The sequence below is a fragment of the Mya arenaria genome, chromosome 8 (genome assembly GCF_026914265.1).
Source record: "Mya arenaria isolate MELC-2E11 chromosome 8, ASM2691426v1".
Classification (NCBI taxonomy): domain Eukaryota; kingdom Metazoa; phylum Mollusca; class Bivalvia; order Myida; family Myidae; genus Mya; species Mya arenaria.
This window is the reverse complement of record NC_069129.1, coordinates 1,303,988-1,323,792: the sequence shown is the minus strand read 5'-3', so window position 1 is coordinate 1,323,792 and position 19,805 is coordinate 1,303,988. Positions and strand designations below refer to the sequence as shown.

At 36.8% G+C, this 19,805-nt stretch overlaps 2 protein-coding genes across 2 annotated transcripts; both read right to left on the bottom strand.

Annotated features, from left to right (window-relative positions):
* Positions 1 to 1,458: 1,458 nt before the first annotated feature.
* LOC128242933 (carbonyl reductase [NADPH] 1-like) lies at positions 1,459 to 4,934 on the bottom strand (the record flags this gene model as incomplete). The annotated part of the gene is made up of 4 exons (XM_052960383.1): positions 1,459 to 1,612; positions 2,190 to 2,324; positions 4,469 to 4,575; positions 4,785 to 4,934. Coding segments are annotated over 4 exons (546 nt in total), but the record flags the coding sequence as incomplete, so codon positions are not given.
* Positions 4,935 to 8,167: 3,233 nt separating this feature from the next.
* Positions 8,168 to 13,076, bottom strand: LOC128242420 (carbonyl reductase [NADPH] 1-like). The gene is made up of 8 exons (XM_052959562.1): positions 12,949 to 13,076; positions 12,439 to 12,520; positions 11,894 to 12,072; positions 11,135 to 11,247; positions 10,413 to 10,541; positions 9,872 to 10,013; positions 9,346 to 9,409; positions 8,168 to 8,587 (listed from the first exon to the last, which is right to left on the bottom strand). Exons 1-8 carry the CDS (start codon positions 12,976 to 12,978, stop codon positions 8,490 to 8,492), a joined length of 837 nt encoding a protein of 278 aa, XP_052815522.1. The 5' UTR covers positions 12,979 to 13,076; the 3' UTR covers positions 8,168 to 8,489.
* Positions 13,077 to 19,805: the final 6,729 nt, after the last annotated feature.

Sequence of the window (19,805 nt, the reverse complement as noted above, 5' to 3'; positions counted from 1 at the left end):
GAGAAATCATGTTGATTCAGTTCATGTCGTACCATTCATGCGATAGGGGCTATTCTGAAAAAAATAATTAATTTTTCACTTTTTCGATATGCCACGGCTTTCCGAAAACGAGCGAAAACAGGATGCTTGCGGGTGGGATGTTCGCCAGGGTAGTCGCGCGTCGGTTCGGGTGCTGTCGGAAGACGATTAGTCGTCTTGCATCCCGGTACCAGCAGACTGGGGCTGTTCACGACCGGCAGCGACCTGGTAGGCCTCGTGTGGCTAGAGCAAATCGTTTCATTACGCACTTAGGTCAACGTCAATTGGCAGCCAAAGTCACTGCTAGGCAATACGGCGTCTCAGGGCAGACCATTCGCAACCGGTTGCGTCGTAACGCCCAACCAATCAGGGCACGCCGCCCGTACACTGGTCAGATAATGACCCAACTTCACCGTGCTGCCAGGCTGTTATGGGCGTGACGTCATCCGATTTGGAGAAGGGCTGACTGGAACCGAGTTTTGTTCACCGATGAATCTCGGTTCACAGTTAGTCATGCTAAGACTAACGGGTATACAGGCGTAAAAATGAAAGATTCGCCGATTGTTGCATTGTTGAGAAGAACAGGTTTAGGGGAGGGAGCGTAATGGTCTGGGGTGGGATCATGGGAAACCGGAAGACAGATTTGGTTGCTGTACAGGGCAACATTAATGCACAGCGTTATGTTGCAGACGTGCTAAATGCATATGCCTTACCATTTATTCGTCAGCACGGTCCTGGTGTAAAATTGATGCATGACAATGCCCGCCCTCATGTAGCCAGGGTCACCACTCAATTCCTGCTGCAAAACAATGTCAACGTCATGCCATGGCCCGCGGTTTCCCCGGATCTCAACCCCATTGAGCACATATGGGATCAGCTGGGCCGCAAAGCACGAGCTAACCATCAGATTGACAATGTTTGCGATCTTACACGGGCGTTACAACAGGAATGGAGGAATTTGCCCAACGCACTGGTATTGCGTTACGTTACGTCGATGCGGCGTAGGATCATTGCATGCATTCATGCAAATGGTGGCCACACTCGGTACTAACGAGATTTACTGGATGTGCCACATTTCTTATTGAAATTCCATCTCTAAACATTCAATAACACCTACCTGAGTTTCGGGATTTTTTTTATTTTGACCCCTACCTCTCTTGGCCGGTTATCTCTCGAAAAGTTAACAAGATAGCCAGATGTTATTAATTGGTTTTGATACAGAAATTAATGAACTTGTTTTTTCTATTTTGATTCATAAAAGTAACCCTTTTGGTTTTCGATAAATCTTTCCTGAAGGGAGGGACGTTTCTATTTTTGCTGAGTATACTTGAGTTTCAACAATGAACGCTAAAAATTATTTATTGCTAATGTGTTTCAAATCAAAGGAACCTATGCAAATTACAAATATAATTCCTTTCATTGAATAATTTATACAATATTCTATTGACTGACAGCGTTAACAATGATGTCCTCTCTGCTGTTAGAGTTGAACTGTTTTTGCTGGGCAAAGGACATCAAGGTCACTCCAACCTTGCTTACTCCGTACTCAGACTCCGGCCATCCTTTCTGCTTGAGACAGTCATCCTTTGCCGAGCTAAATGTTACAAACATGATACAGGAAGAAATCAAAATCAGATTCTAGAAATGAAGGGTGGTCAGTCCACTCCTTCGTAGCCTACCAGCACAGCATTGCTTTGTTAATATGATAGGCAAAGTTTTTTTTCCGCAGCATAACTCTAAAAGCGTTTGCGGTAATGACTTCAAACCTCATAATTATATTGCCCGTCGCTATTTGTTTATCATCTTATTTCATCATATAAAGATATATCTAAACGAATAGAGGTGCTGTGTAAATGAATCGTAACTCTGCTGTGGTATTTTAAGAGTTATTGCTCTTCGATCATTTTATACTTAATTTTCGGCCGGAGCATAACTCATTATTTTGTATTTAAAAATCTGCATATACAATAAATTGTAAAAAAAACATATGAAATTCTTGAGGTGGGCTTAACCTTTCCTGCTCGTTTCCTATTTGTAAACTTTCTATTTTTAAACATGCTTTTAAAAATCAGGTGTTTGCTTAGGCAAGAGGCCTGTGATGTTCAGGTACACTTAAATAATTGCCTACTCAACTTGCCTCTCGTAATATAGTCCCATATGAACAATCTCACCTTACAAACTCGTTCATAAGCTGTTCCAGATTTGCCATTGTTAGATCTGGATCTGTGAATTTCTTCTGAAGCTCTGTGCTGCATTTCTTGGCAATCATCTGACTCCCCATACTGGATATATTAACAACCCTAGGGGGATTATACATTTCCATTTAGAAAGTTATACAGAAACCTTATTAGTGATTTACATCGTCTGATACTCATTTCTGAAAAGTGTTTTTGTGCTTACGTGGTAGGCCTCTCACAAACGAGGTCTTAGGCACAAGCTATACCAGTGCCACATTGTCCCAATAATTCAAAAAATAGTCAGCGTAACATGTGTAAGTTTCTTAAATAATTAAGAGAAATTATCTGCATAATCTTGATATTAAGATTCAAACAAGAGCTGTCACAGTATTAGACGAATGCCACCGAATGTGACATTGACCTACGAACAAGGTCAGTACATGAAAAGTTGATTTTGCCTTTATGTGTCAAATACATATGGCAAGTTATTTTAAATTTCCTCTGAACATAAAAAATACCACCTATACTTGACAACCTACACTGTTATGTCCTTATATTCAGAATTCCCTTGTGAATAAACAGTGTATCTTTCACCTTAGAGGTAGGGACATGGGTCTTGCACAGGACACGTCGTCTTCGTATGTGGAACACATGTAGCAAGTTATTTCAAAATCTGTCCTTACAAGGGAAAGTTACAGCCCAGACACGACAACCTATACCCTATGTCCTTGTATGCAGCACTCCACTGTGAATAAACACTAAGTGTGACCTTGACCTTTGAGGTAGGTACACGGGTCTTGCACGCGACACGTCGTCTTGGTATGTGGAACACATGTGGCAAGTTATTTTAAAATCTGCCCATATAAGGGAAAGTTACAGCCCGGACACGACAACCTATACTCTATGTCCTTATATGCAGCACTCCATTGTGAATAAACACTATGTGTGACCTTGACCTTTGAGGTAGGGACACGGGTCTTGCACGCGACACGTCGTCTTGTTATGTGGAACACATTTGGAAAGTTATTTTATAATCTGTCCATACAAGGGAAAGTTACAGCCCGGACACGACAACCTATACTCTATGTCCTTATATGCAGCACTCCATTATGAATAAACACTAAGTACGACCTTGACCTTTGAGGTAGGGACACGGGTCTTGCAGGCGACACGTTGTCTTGGTATGTGGAACACATGTGGCAAGTTATTTCAAAATCTGACCATTCAAGAGAAAGTTACAGCCCAGACACGACAACCTATACTCTATATCATTATATGCAGCACTCCATTGTGAATAAACACTAAGTGTGACCTTGACCTTTGAGGTAGGGACACGGTTCTTGCACGCGACACGTCGTCTTGGTATGTGGAACACATGTGGCAAGTTATTTTAAAATCTGTCCATACAAGGGAAAGTTACAGCCCGGACACGACAACCTATACTCTATGTCCTTATATGCAGCACTCTATGGTGAATAAACACTAAGTGTGACCTTGACCTTTGAGGTAGGGACACGGGTCTTGCACGCGACACGTGGTCTTGGTATGTGGTACACATGTGGCAAGTTATTTTAAAATCTGTCCATACAAGGGAAAGTTACAGCCCGGACACGACAACCTATACTCTATGTCCTTATATGCAGCACTCTATGGTGAATAAACACTTAGTGTGACCTTGACCTTTGAGGTAGGGACACGGGTCTTGCACGCGACACGTCGTCCTGGTATGTGGTACACATGTGGCAAGTTATTTTAAAATCTGTCCATACAAGAGAAAGTTACAGCCCAGACACGACAACTTATACTCTATGTCCTTATATGCAGCACTCCATTGTGAATAAACACTGAGTGTGACCTTGACCTTTGAGGTAGGGACACGAATCTTGCACGCCACACGTCGTCTTGGTATGTGGAACACATGTGGCAAGTTATTTTAAAATCTGTCCATACAAGGGAAAGTTACAGAGCCGGACGGACGGACGGACGGACGGACAGACGGACGGATGGTGCGATTTTAATATGCCCACCTTCGGGGCCATAAAAATAGTTTATCATAATAATCTTTATAATCATTACCTTTAAAGGTTTCAACTCTTCAAAGGGAGAACAATTTATATCAAATACAAACAGTGAGTCGACCTTGGTTTTATTACAAGGATTCGGGCCATGCCTGTAACAGACTCTATGATTCATATAACCTTTCAGCAGTTTGCATGATCAAGCACTAATAAATCAACGTTAACATTTAACGCCAATAACCCATGGATGAATCCTGTGGACGAAGAAGAGGAAAGAGTGTATTACAGACGTTGAGAGTGCCCCAGAAGTTTGTTGCCAAGTTAACCTCAGCCTGCACTTTAAACGGCTCTGTGGCTGTCGCCTGTGAGGAAGGAATGGGCATTTTTTGTAGTGTACATTCGATTGTTAATTATATGCATTGCGGAGCTTTAGAAATGTTCAATTAGAATTCCATAGTAATTTATCATTAAGCTGCATGTATTGTTTATTCAAGAATCACTCAATCATGTCGTGTTTGGTCTAACCCTAACCCTGAGGGACATAAGAGCAAATAAGCGCACACAATCAAACCTTGAAGATGATGCCCGCATTATTGACCAGTATATCAAGGCCCCCGTATGTGGACTTCAGGAACTGACCAATGCGGTCAATGCTAGCCTTGTCTGTGATGTCCAGTTGGTGGAATCTCGGCTGTAGACCTTCGCCATTGAGTTGCTTGATAGCCCAGGTCCAGGGAATAGCGGGGACTTTGACTTTTAGTCCAGCAAACCCCGGGTAAAATCCCCGCCCTGTGGGGACGAACTGTTTGTAAACCCCCGGCCGAATGCCCCCCTGCACCCCAGAGACTCTATATAAGTCAATATCTCCGCTAAATTTGACACTAAGACAAAACCACCGCACTCACACGTCCATGCGGGGCCACCTGGAAAGTAAAAACACGGCCCTTTTCCCCGGCTATCCCCAGTATACCCCCGGACCTGGGGGGCCGTGGTTACAATTGATTGGTGCATAATTGCCTAATTGTCTTATCAGATCTCCGATCTGAGTATCCTGCTGCGCAGTATGGGATATTTTAAAATAGAAATGGACCCTTAATGGCCCTGAGCCGATAAACCTACCGGTAAACACACGAAATTGGCCCCTACTGTCAAACCAGTGTGATTGGAAGGAGATGCACAGCAGGGGATTATCATGCCAAATATTCTTTAAATTAGGTCTTAAAAGGGGGAGGGTCACTTTTAAAAGCCTTAAACTAGGCCTTTAAGACACGCAACAGTCTGATCTTTAGTTCTATTTTGGTTTTTCGTATTGGAAGTTATTCTATCCAGATTGGTATATTTTTTTACGAGATTGTTTAATCAAACTGCTGCGGGAACAGTGTTTCCAGGATTCGTCATTCAGCCTGACACCATATAAACTTAGGTCAACAGTGTATTTATAAATCAACATGAACAAAACTAGTAGGAACTATATGAGAAGCAATAGAATTATATTGTAACAACAGGTTATTAAAATCTCAAATGAGTAAAACATTATAACAACATTTAACTAAATGAAGAGTCAAAGAAACTATTTTCAACTGTAGAAGCTCATAAAATGTGTACGTCTGTCACACTGCATCTTCGTCAATCTTGTATGATTATTATGATTTTTATGTGATTATCAATTGACTGTGTTTATCAATCATTTATATAGTTTGTTTTATACTGTATCAAGCTCAAACAGTCTGTGGTAGGTCTGTATTTTATTTTGTTGTGAAACATTCTGTCCAACTGCTAATGTGACATACTGCTAATGTTACTCATTCTGTCTTGTGGTAACACTAGCACATACTCGCAATTAGCAATTTATAATATATATGTTTAATATCAAAGGAAATGATAATTGCACCATACTAGAGACATTTATATCACCACAACAAAACATTTATGTTTATAGCTTATCTGATCTGATTTAAACAGAAAACCTATGTTTGCAGGAAATATTTTCTGTCTTGTTGTCCAATTTGGGTCTGTTTCAATAAATGTATTTGAGAAAAACAAAACAATCTTTAATGTTTGTCTGTACAATCTGTTTTATAGATAAATGAACCATTTAGTGCAAGACAAAATACTTCTTTGGATCAAAATATTTATAAAAAAAAACAAGTTTTTATCGGCAATATTGTAACACTAGCACAAATGGTATGGTGATACAAAATTCTTTTTTTTATAAAAATACATGAATAAATCATTGCAAATGTTCTAAAATATGATAGATAAGAAATTGCTGTAAAAGATTATGTTAAAATCACAAATCTGCAATAATTTTTAAAAATCAATATTCGCCGGGAACTTTTTGGTCACCAAAACGTGAAATCTGCCATATATATATGACTGGAAATTATTATCCTGCCCACGGAGAAAGATAAAACAAGGACCCGTATGGAACTCCTTTTTTATTGTTGTCACACAATTACTTCCCTTTTTGAAGACCGTCGTCTGGAGCATCATGGAAACCTTGTAAATTGCCAATATTTAAAATCCTTATTAACTATTTCTCGCTTCAAATGCCACCATAAAAGATGTTTTCACGTACCATTCAAGAAATATTGTTGCACACTCCTCGGAACTATTTAAAGAACGATTTGACTATGAACATAATGAATAATGAATTATTCCCGCCGAGATGCAATAAGTGACATGATATAAAGTGACTGCACTAGATATAAGAAGAGTAGGGGAAACAGAGTGAGATATATGGAGACCCGGTGCAATACACCCTTTCAATTATACCTTGTTTTAAATTTGCTGCCCTTTGCTGACGTCAAGTGAGGATAGCCGAAATTGAGCGCCTTTATTCGAGGCGATCTATTTTCAGCAGAGGAATGCGATATAAGGTACACAACATATATGCTGGGCACACTCAAGGATCATTGGTCAAACTGAGATGTTCTCCCTTCTATTTTGGCTTGTGCGGGCTGTTACTTGCATTGTAGGATTTCAAGACAACTGGAAACAGATGTTTACCATTAGATTGCGTATCACGTGCAACATCCATGGTGTTAGACAGAGGTATTGGTTACACTCAAGGTACTTGGTCAAACTCCATGAGGCTTATACTTGGGTTGTCCAGGCTGTAATTTGGCTACGCAATTCGGGATTTTGAAAGAACTTGGCACAAATCTTCACCATGAGAAGAAGGTATGTCACATGCAAGATCCATATAAATAGGTTGCAGATCAATGTCACAATTATTGGTAAGATTACTTGTTTGACATAACTGTTATGCAACCAACTTGCCAGATATTGTATTTAAGGTACAACAACAACAACAACCGTTTTCGGAATAATTTCCATGAATATCACAGTGCAGTCTCGACATTGTTGGCGTTTTTCCGACAATATTCTAGTATAATGATATTGCTGTATTTTATAATGGATAAAACTTTTCAAGTAAATTTCGAAGTACGATATTGTGTCTTCCCAGCGTAAGCATTTTCACTCGGGTTTTAGGTATTCGCATGTATTAACAATAACGGTTGGATATGCGGTGAGGTGACATATGCTGACTGATCGCTCTGCCACTTGATCAACTATGTTCATTAGTTGTCAAATTTAGTCATAGAGTACAGGTCATAACCATGTACCTGTGTCATGGGATCTCAACAGGATCCAGGGAACCAATCAGAACGAGGCACGAGATCATATGGAACTACACGACAATTGGTTCACCTGCAGAATAACTGCAGGAAGATGAACTGTTTACAAAGTGAATGCACATTGTCAGATAGCTGTGTCAGTGAAGTGTGTTCCCCTCAATCAAATTCCCCCAAATTTGGTCACGGTTGCCATGTGTTGATTAGCTGTCATTGTTTAATCTGTTTAAGTTTTAATATAAACTTTTGCGTGGATTCATATGTTCTGTTTATGATCTTCATTTGCCTAGTTGGCTATTGTCAGTAAACTAGTAAACTCAGAGTTGTGGTTTTTAATAATTGTAATCAGTTTTTTAACAATTGTTTATGTATACATGTTCAAAACAATGCGAGTATTAAATTCATCAAATCTTTATTTACTTCTTCTCAGAAAAAATAAAGTAACAAGGTTAAGTCCATGTGAAGTGTACTTTTCCAAGGTCACTTTTAAAATAATAGTATGACCATAGCATTACACATCTACTGCTAACATATTTCATGGTTAGTGTACAAAACGAAACACAATGTAAGCTCTGCTGATGACAGTCAGGATATATTCTATATTTACGTTCAAGTCTCTTCATGGTCTAGTTCAAACTTCACAGTAATGTTCCAATTTTGCGCTCGGAGACAAAGTTTCCTTTTGGACTGTTTGTATTCGGAGGCAGCATCGCCAGATAAAGGGGTGTGTCTGCTCCTGGTGAATGAAACAACAATTGTAGTGAATGTCGTATATCTAATTTAAAACTTGCCTGTCACATATCATCTCATCTACTGAGAGAGTTCTTGTTTTAACACTAAGGTTTGTCTTGTGATTCATTTCATACACTGGATCCAAGACAAGCTGCTGTACTTTCAATTAAGGTCTCAAGAAACAAACTAGGATTGAGAATAGAAACAAACTAGGGTTGAGAATAGAAACAAACTAGGATTGAGAAACAAACTAGGATTGAGAATAGAAACAAACTAGGATTGAGAAACAAACTAGGATTGAGAATAGAAACAAACTAGGATTGAGAATAGAAACAAACTAGGATTGAGAATAGAAACAAACTAGGATTGAGAATAGAAACAAACTAGGATTGAGAAACAAACTAGGATTGAGAATAGAAACAAACTAGGATTGAGAATAGAAACAAACTAGGATTGAGAATAGAAACAAACTAGGATTGAGAATAGAAACAAACTAGGATTGAGAAACAAACTAGGATTGAGAAACAAACTAGGATTGAGAAACAAACTAGGATTGAGAATAGAAACAAACTAGGATTGAGAATAGAAACAAACTAGGATTGAGAATAGAAACAAACTAGGATTGAGAAACAAACTAGGATTGAGAAACAAACTAGGATTGAGAAACAAACTAGGATTGAGAATAGAAACAAACTAGGATTGAGAATAGAAACAAACTAAGATTGAGATCTAAAACGGCCAATAAAATGTTAACTTAGATACCTTCATCTATTGTTTTTGTTCCCTTGTGGCTGGTAAGGTCTGTATCTACGTAACCTGGGCAACACTGGAATATTCAAAGCAAGCAATCAGACAACACGTTAGATGTTTTGTTTTGTTTAAGGAAGGTAAACTTTATATCTTGGAGTCATAAATTCAGATTCTAAACAACAAAGTAATCGATGTTTATATTTGGCTGAACCATGTCTTTAAACATTGAGATATCTGAATTGGGTCAAATGACAAATATCATTGCATATTTGGCTTGTCTGAACATTGATAACTTAAAGAGGAATTTAGAAAAACCCACTTCATTTTCAGTGTATGACTGGGCTTGTAGCCTTATAACGAATAGCTGTTGTCAGTTGTTAATACTAATTTATCAATTACTTGAGTTTTTCTTTTCAATTAACCTTAAACAATATATATAGTTAATGTATTACAAATTAAAGTTACTTATGTTACTTACAAATATTACCCCTCTCTTTGAAGAAGTTATTTAAAAGTATACAATACACTATTGACTTACAGCGTTAACGATTATGTCCTCTCTGCTCTCAGAGTTTAATTGTTTTTGCTGGACAAAGGACATCAAGGTCACGCCAACCTTGCTTGCTCCGTACGCAGACTCCGGCCATCCCTTCTGCCTGAAGCTGCCATCCTTTGCCGAGCTAAATGTTACAAACAAGACATTTAACAGGATCATGTCAAAATGAGATTTTAAAAATCAGGGGCCATATTTATAAATCATCTTAAACTAGGTCACAAGGTCAGATATTAAAGACATAATTTTGTGTAAATGTTTCTCATTCCGTTCACAAATTCATCAGTGGTCATCCATTCTTCAAGAAAGTCAGTCAAAATTTGTGTAAGTATGATATTACAATAAATATTACAACCATAATGGAATTTCTGTAAGAAGGGCTTAACCTTTCTCGTTCTTTTCTCTTTGGTAATGGTCTAGTCTATAAAAAACACTTTTGAAAATAAGGTCAAAAGCACTGTAATGTGGTACTCGCTCTTCGTACGGAACTTGCCCCTGCAATATAGGCCCATATTAAAAATCTCACCTTACAAACTCGGTCATGAGCTGTTCCACATTAGCCATCGTTAAATCTGGATCTGTGAATTTGTTCTGTAACTCCTTGCTGCATTTCTTGGCCGTAAACTGACTAACCATACTGGATACATTCACAACCCTGAGGGGAAATGGTTCGTTTTCATTAAGAAAGTTAAGAAACTATACCAGTGATACACAACTGAATTGCAATACTGGATATATTCACAACCCTAGGGGTATTATTCATTTACCAGTGATATACATCTTCTGATACTCATCTCTAATTATAAAGGTGCTCTTATGCAAAAGTTGTAGATCTCTCACCAACAAGATCATGGGCTTACCATACCAGGGATATATTCTACTGACCATTCTTAAAACACATGTCTCCTATATCTAAAAAAATTAGTAAGCGAACTTTTTATGTATAAAGTTATAAACATTTCAGTTCATTTAGCAAAACTCTTTTCTTAAACTTAAATTCAAGGAACAATCATAATTATCTTATAATTAATCATTTCCTTTTAAATGATACAATGAAAACTACAGGGACATACCCAGTAAACGAAAATTCAAAAATAAACCCTGATTAGGTGCATAAGACAAGGGTTCAAACGGCAATGAACTAGAGACACAAACATAGTAACAAAGTCTCAACTCTTCAAAAGGAGAAGCTGTTTTCATTATCAAGTTAAAACAATTAAAGCAAATAACACGTGGATGAATGCATACCTTGCATGTGGGCGGAGAAGAGGAAAGAGTGTATTACAGGCGTTTAGAGTGCCCCAAAAGTTGGTAGCCAAGGTAACCTCAGCCTGCTCTTTAAACGGCGTAGTGGCTGCCGCCTGTGAGGGATGAATGCGCATATATTAATATATTCCAGACGCGCACACTCACGAAAGCTGTTATAATCATCAATTGTCGGCGCCCTAATTCCTATATATGTTATACGCAGTAATCTCCCTTGGCGAGAAACGACAAAGGACGTTTTGAAAACTTACATTTAATTTATTTATTTATTTTGCAAATGTCTTACAAAAGAATTAATTTAAGAGCTGTTCCTCACACTGTGTCTTTTTAATCGCCTTTCAATTCACTTATATTTCTTATGGATGAGACTGTTCTTTGATAGCGATGTACCTACAGCTTTACATTAACGTTCTTGTTATTACAAGAAATTGTGAGACACTCATGAATAAGTTGCATTTTTCCATTGATTGATGTCACTGGACAAATATTAGCAATAGTTGACGTTTTTAATTGAGTATAACACTACAAAGGAGTTTCATTGACGTTTCACGAAGGTTACCACAAGTCAGCAAATGGGTCGTGTAATTTTACAGTAAGAACTTCTAATATCATTGCAGAAACTGTTTTATTTCTATGGATAGTTCTCGTTAATTTGAAACATAATTTCAAAAATCACTCAATCAAATCCTATTTGAACCAGTCTACAAAAAGGGACAAAATAAAATAAAAAGTGTGTCAAACCTTGTAGGAAATGCCTGCATTGTTGACTAGTATATCAAGGCCCCCATACGTCGACTTTAGGAACTGACCAATGCGGTCAATGCTGGCCTTGTCTGTGATGTCCAGTTGGTGGAATTTCGGATGTAGACCCTCGCCATTTAGTCGCTTGATAGCGTCCTGTCCGTTACTCTCAGTACGAGCTATTGAGTTCAATAAATTAATAACGTGTGTAATATGTACGTGGCAACAATGATTTGACAACAGGGACTTTTATTGAATGAAATGAGATACGACCATAAGTACATTATAACAAAAGTGACAGTGTATTACAAATTTTGTGCATATGCTATAACATGTATTCTTGTTACGATGTAGAACGCATGAAAAATTCAGTAATATTCATTTAAATTAATTAATTACAAAACTACAAAAAAGATAAGTTTCCATCCGCGTGTTCATTCTCGATTGATTAGACTACATGTATAGCATTGTTTCTTCACTAATTGTTGTTTTTGTGCATTTTTTTTTATCTTAAATTGTAAAAAAAAACATATACCATAGCTTACCGGTCAAAATAACGTCCCCATCAAACTGCTTGCACAATCCACGAACAATAGCGTAACCAATTCCCTTGTTTGACCCAGTCACCTTTGAATGAGTGAAAATTGCATTAAGATGATGAGTACGTTACTATGTAGAATTCGCAAATCATTACTAGATAACCATTTAGTGCTAGAAGCCAGAAATGCATTTATAGATAACAGGTAACGTGGATCTTAATTGTTACCCACTTATAATGTTATTTATTAAGTGGAATTAACTAGTAAACCATAACTGGACTATTAGTGCTGATGTAAAGTTGGAGGGTAAACACAGGTAAGAAACTTAACGGACCCCTTAGCTGATGCATATAAGCCCGTGATAACGCACATATATTACCTTGACATTTATGAATGAGCATTGATCAATCTAAAACTATAAAAAACACGGTATTTTGTATGTGATAGCAGTTCTAAAATATAGCGATATGTATGCCATAACAATAAATTGGATAAATTACAGAAAATTGCACTTACCAGAGCAACACGTCTACTAGATGAGCTCATTTTTGTTTCTTCTTGAAAGATATCCAACACAAGTCTTCAGGACATCTTATAGATATCAAAATGTTCTGGCTATAGTACCAGTTCTGGCTATATAATTTCAGTTCTGGTTATTGTTCCAGATTGTTCCACCTAAAGTGACGTCATAGTGGACATTGCGACATATCAAATGTTAACGTGATAACCCTGAACGCATTTACCGGATGATCGACATATATATATTTCTAGCACACGGGATAGGCATTTCCGGTGACGTCAGCCGTGCTGGAAAATCCCATCTGGCATCCCCCCATGCCAGATGAGTCACGCGCTGTGACGTAATACTTTTTATTTCTTTTATTATATACTTAAAGTAACCATAATTATGAGATTTCAATAGATGAGTTTCATAAACATTAACTTTGCAAAAATATATCTTCACAACAAAACGAAATAACCCTTCAAAGACTTGATATCGAAGGAACTTATTGACGTTGACAGCGACTTCACAAAAAAATAATTAAGGTATGCTAGAAAAAATATCTATCATGTGTATCCGTTCCGGATAAAAAATCCGACCCTCGGGCACGCTGCGTAGCCGGTAACTCGGCAAGCCTCGTTACCAGGCAACGCAGGTGCCCTCGGGTCGGATTTTTCTATCCGGAACAGGAACACATGACAGATATTATTAATATTGATATGTATATGTATTTGGAAGTTGGCTATTCGAATATGCAACAACCTACTAACTGGTCGTTGGTTATTCGAATATTCAACTACATGCTAGTTGGGGATTCGGGTAATTAACTTCATAGATGTTAAATGATGATGTTGATATTTAGCTACTCGGCCATTTCCGGTTTTTCTTGCGAATATCCAACAACGAACCAGTTGGTTGTTGGGAATTCAGATTGTGTCTTGTTTTGATGGTTTAACGGTACACATGAAACAAAAACCACACGTCAAATGTATTTTTATTCATGTACACATATTATGTATCTTCGTGACACTGTTTTATTTGAGTATATTTTCTACATCGGCCGGTTGGCTATTTGAACATTTCCAGTTGGTTATTCGTGAATATTCAATAACCAATCAGTTGGTAGTTGGGAAATTGTCTATTTATATGATCTAAAGGTATACATGTGACGAAATCAAACGCTAAATGCATTTTTATGCGTGTACACATATGCATTTCCACGAACAACCACTGTTTTAAATCAATAATTTTCTTGCATTCGCCAGAAGTATATTTGGTTATTCGCGAACATCCAAAATCAATAATGTTGGTAGTTTGGGCGTTCAGATTTTGTATTGTTTTATTGTTAAAAGGTACACATAAAAAGAAATCAAACAGTACACATATTAGTTTTTTTCTTCATGTATATTTATGTTTCTTCGTTACATACGATGTTTTAAATCACTGTTATTCGTACATTTGCCAGTTGGTTTTTCGACCATTTTCAGTTGATTAAAAAAAGCCGATTCGACTTGAATATGAGTCATTTAGATAACGATTGAGTATAATTGACATGTTCAATGGGTGGGTGTCCCAGAATATCGCTGTCAAGTTCGATATTTCAAATCGTTGACGTCCAATTCAATTGCTTTACTTAAGGACAAAGAAAATCTGAAAATTAACCCAAATTATCGAAAAAAAATGAATTTGTCCTAAAAGTCTGCAAATAGAAATTTTACGTCCGATGGTCTGTCTACGTTCGATTTCAGTTGAAATAAAGAGTAAATATTCAAACTATAATAACGTAATGTGTTATGCACTTTGGGTTTTATTTCATACATCAGCAAACATCTTTCAAATGATACCAACATTACATGGGGACACCAGATATCAATAATTAACATTACGGTTAATGGAGCTAGCGGACAACTAGCTTATTTGTGGGTCGCATTGCTTAAGTTTGATACTCAATTAGCATAACAAATGTTACCAAACTTGATTACAAAAAATCCAGGAAGATGGTTTAAGAGTTAAATCGCAAAGGGAATGTGCATCTATCGTCTCCACCGTTTTCATGGATGATTGGTGTACCAGATTTACAGTTGACAACGTTGTATGAGAGTTGTGAGTGAAGAGTGGTGGTCAATTTACATAACAGTTCTTACTTTTAGCTTATAAGAGCTTCTCGCCCCTCAAGTAAGCTGTGAATCTTTTATTGACTACGTATATGTCTATTGAATGTGTATATATATATCTAATAGGCTGCTGTGAATTAAGTGATCATTTTTCGCTGAAAGTTACTAAAACAGGCATATTTTATGTGTTCTTAATATATGTTTAATGATTGATTCAGATAATAATAGCGGTACTAAGAAGTTTTGTTAACTGGAAAATATAAGTAAGGAGTATATTGGTTGTAATCAAATATTTATTTTAAAATCCCAGAAAATGCATAAATTAAGCATGTCTGAAATGGACTACTCATATACAGTGCTTAGCGATACATTGATAAAAACCACTAACGGCATTTCCAAAGAAAAGCAGAATTTGAAACAATGCCATGATACAATGGATAGTATGCTGAGCGGCGACAGTGAGGGAATGATTCAGACGACAAAGTACGCTACAAGTTTTAGATTGGGTAGACAAGTCGATTGCACCCCAACAGTCCATGTTGCAATTGCCATTCGTTCAGTCCTTGTAATTGCATGAACACAAATTACAGTTGTTTTTATATGATGTGATGTCTTAAACAGGTTTTATATATTTAAATTGCAATTTCATTGGTCAATATTTTTATATTTACCGTTCCATACTAACTTTCGACATACCCTACCTAGCTGTCCAACTGCAAAGTTGGTCTTTAGATTTTGACAAAATAATCACATTCACTTTTTCACAGAGCCATTTGGAAGTTCAAACTCAAATTATTACATCATTTCACAGCCCGGTGAGTTGTTTTAAATCATACCATATTTTACAACTAGTCATTCATTTGAATGTATTCATTCTTATCTAAATACTAATTAAACCTGTATCATTAGCTCGACTTTACGAATAATAAGGAGGCTATACTACTCGACCGGCGTCTGCGTCTGCGTCCGGTTAGAGTTTTAGGGCAAGTTGGCATTTTCACTTACAATGTATATCTACAATACCCTTGATTCAATTCAAATAATACTTCACACAGTTTTTCAAGACCATGACAAAATGAGGTTACATAACTCCATACTAAATACAAATTTTGGCTCCTGATTGACTTAGGAACTAAGTCAAAGTTTAAGGGCACATTGTGTCAGGTTAAAGTTTTAGGACATGTTGCGATTTTTACTAAGAACTTCTATACCCTTCATTCAATTGACCTAATACTTCACACAATTATTGACGACCATTTTACAATTAAGTTACATAACACCATTTTATCCTAAATACAAATTATGACCCCTGATTGACTTAGGAACTTGGGTAAGATTATAAGGGCTGTCACGTAACCGTCGTTACGTATCAACTTTAAAGTGTTACGTAACATAAAAGTTACGTATGAAACACTTTAAAGTAATTACCAAAAATCAATAATAGAATTCAAAATTTATTTGTATCAAAAAGTAAATACTCCATATTTGTATCAAAAAGCAAATACTCCATCATGGGATCAAGTGTAGATACACTTAGATGCTGACAGTTCGTGATAGCCGCTGGCTATTAGACCAATTAGCGTGACAGTTCATGACTATAGAATACATCCCTTCGTCTGTAATAAGATATTAGATATGCATACCTGTCACAAACTGGTCGAGATCAGCAGTATATATGAACGCATGTTACTCATGTTAGTAGATTAGATTTTGGGCGTGGACTGGACATATGGCCCGTATGATACTTTATTATATACTGATTATTATACTTAGAAAGAACGTGGAACAATAAAGACTTAGAACACTTGAACAGTTGTTGGTTGGTTACTGAACGAACTATCACGAAAGTTAAGTGAGCGTTGGCGTTACGTGACACGTAAAAGTTTGGCGCCTGCTGACCAAGGATAAGAGCAAGGTTGACGTGGAACACAACGGCGAAGTACGAACCTGAAACGAAAAAGGGGTGAGTGACAATTTCGGTTTTATTGGATAACATAGAGAAATGGCAGAACCAGATATTAGTAGAATTTTTCAAAATTTAGGGGAACAATTACAAAATGTATCGGCTGTAGTAGGCACTCAGAGTATATCACAAGTAGTACCATATTTTGACGGGGATACGAAACAATTCAAATATTGGATAAAAAATATTGAAAAATACGGCGTTCTTACGGGTCTAGATAGCGAAAGGTTAAAAATGGTAGCTTATCAGTCTAGCAAAAATGCAGTTAGTGATTTTATACAAAGATATCTAAAAAGTAACCCTGATGATAACTGGGAAACACTAAAAGGGGAATTAAAATCAAGATTTTCGGAAGTACAAGATCCACAACATGCTTTTTGTCTATTAAGGGCAATAAAACAGACACCAGGGGAAAATGTTCAAATATATGCAGAACGACTTTTAACGATGGCGGAAGAAGCTTTTGTAGGTCATAACGGCGACCTAATAGTTATTGAAAGGCAACTAATAGGGTTCTTTATTGATGGTTTGGCACATGATTTCCTAAAAATGAAAGTAATGCGAGAAAATCCAGATACTCTTCAAGCCGCGGTGCGTAGTGCAACAAATGAACAAAATCTTAGAACTAGATTTAATCTTCGAATAGGTAATGCGCCGAGTCAAAATAGCAGGCATGATATTAGCATCAATGATAGGCATGAACCAATGGAAATTGATCATTTAAGACCAAATAAATACTGCATATACTGTAGACGGCCCGGTCATAACATAAAAGATTGTAAATCAAGAAAACGCGAAATAAATGCCATAGGTAAAGAATTTCAAGTTCAAAATAACCAAATTAGTGATAGGCCAAATAACGATTGGAAATCAAAGATTGAATGTTGGAATTGTGGGAAAATGGGTCATTTTCAAAGGGAATGTCGAAATGGCAGGAGACCATATTACGCCTCACGTAATCAAAAAAACTAGGAGTCTCTTATCATAAAGAAGTCGGTGATAGGAGAAAACATATGTCAACATTCACTATAGCAATTTGTGGGAATCCAAATTCATGTCTGATAAAAGTAGGAAATATTTCTTTTAGAAGTTTAGTAGACACAGGTGCTGAAGTTAGTTTAATTAGTCGAAAGGCCCTTAGGTTATTACAAAACAAACCTAAACTCTCCAATAAACGCGCTCATTTACAATCAGTTAACGGCAATTCGCTACAAGTTGATGGCTCAGTACAATTAAAATTTAAAATCGGCCGAGTTCACAAAGTGCACGAATTTTATGTTGTCCCAAATATAAATAGAAATATCATTTTAGGCAGGGATTTTTTATCAAAAAATGGGGTAAGACTCTATTTTGATTTAGAATGTATGCGCATAGATGACAGTTATGTACCTTTGGAAGAAGATTTACATATTGCATCAATTGTGAGACTTCAAAAATGTACTGTCTTGAAACCACAAACACGGTATTTATTAAATGGTAAAGTAAAATCAAATCCCAATATAGATACAAAAAAATGTTATGAGATTAAAAACATAAACAATTCATTTTTAGATTCTGAACCAGGCCTTGTAATTGTTAATTCCGTGGTTAAATTTCAAAGCAAACGTACATTTCCAATTGCAATTATAAATAACACTCATAAAACAATTAAGTTAAGGAAAGGCAGTGCTATAGGCAAAATTGAAAAATTAGAGGCTCAAGAGATTGCTTCTGTTCAAAATACTTCGGTTAAAGGTAATCCAATGACTGATGATGAAATTTTGACAGACTTACGAGTACCCAAAGATCATGCTGAAACAATCTTACCAATTATAATGCAAAATCGAAAACGTTTCGCTAAAAACGACTCCGATCTTACTCAAACTGACACCGTTACCATGACAATCGAGACAGGAGATCACCCCCCAATTAAATTACGACCATACCGCACACCTTTGAATAATAGGAAAATTATTGACAAGGCAATTGACGAAATGCTTGAGGCAAAGGTAATTAGGAAGTCACATAGTCCTTGGAGTTTTCCCATTGTAATAGTAGATAAAAAAGATGGCACTAAACGATTTTGCGTAGATTTCAGACAATTAAACAAAATTACAAAACCCACATCTTATCCTTTACCTCTCATAGATGACATATTGGCTATTTTAGGTAAAAGTTCATGGTTTAGTTCGCTTGATCTTAAATCAGGGTATTTCCAAATGAAACTTGCAGAACAAGATAAAGAAAAGACTGCTTTTACGACCGGATTCCGAGGTCTTTATGAGTTTAATTCTTGTCCTTTCGGACTCTGTGGAACTCCTGGACGATTCCAAGAATTACTTAACCAAGTATTAGAAGGCTGTGAAAGTTTTGCCATTGCGTATTTAGACGATATCTTAATATTTTCAAAAACAAAGGAAGAACATTTGGTACATCTCCAAAAAGTATTCAAACAACTTGAAAAACATAAACTCAAATTAAAACTGAAAAAATGTCAATTCATGCAAGAAGAAACGCAGTACTTAGGTTTTGTTATTGATAAATTAGGAATCAGACCAGACCCTAAGAAAGTAGAAGCAATTAGACAAATTCCAACTCCTAAATGTGTAAGAGATGTTAGGTCAGTCTTGGGAGCTGCCGGCTTTTACCGCCGATTTTGTCCAAAGTATTCCGAAATGGTTGAGCCATTGATTAACTTGACTAGAAAAACAGTCAAATTCTTTTGGTCACCAGACTGTGAACGAAGTTTTCAACTACTTAAAGACAATCTGACGAAAATTCCCTATTTATCTTATCCTGACATAAACAAGCCTTA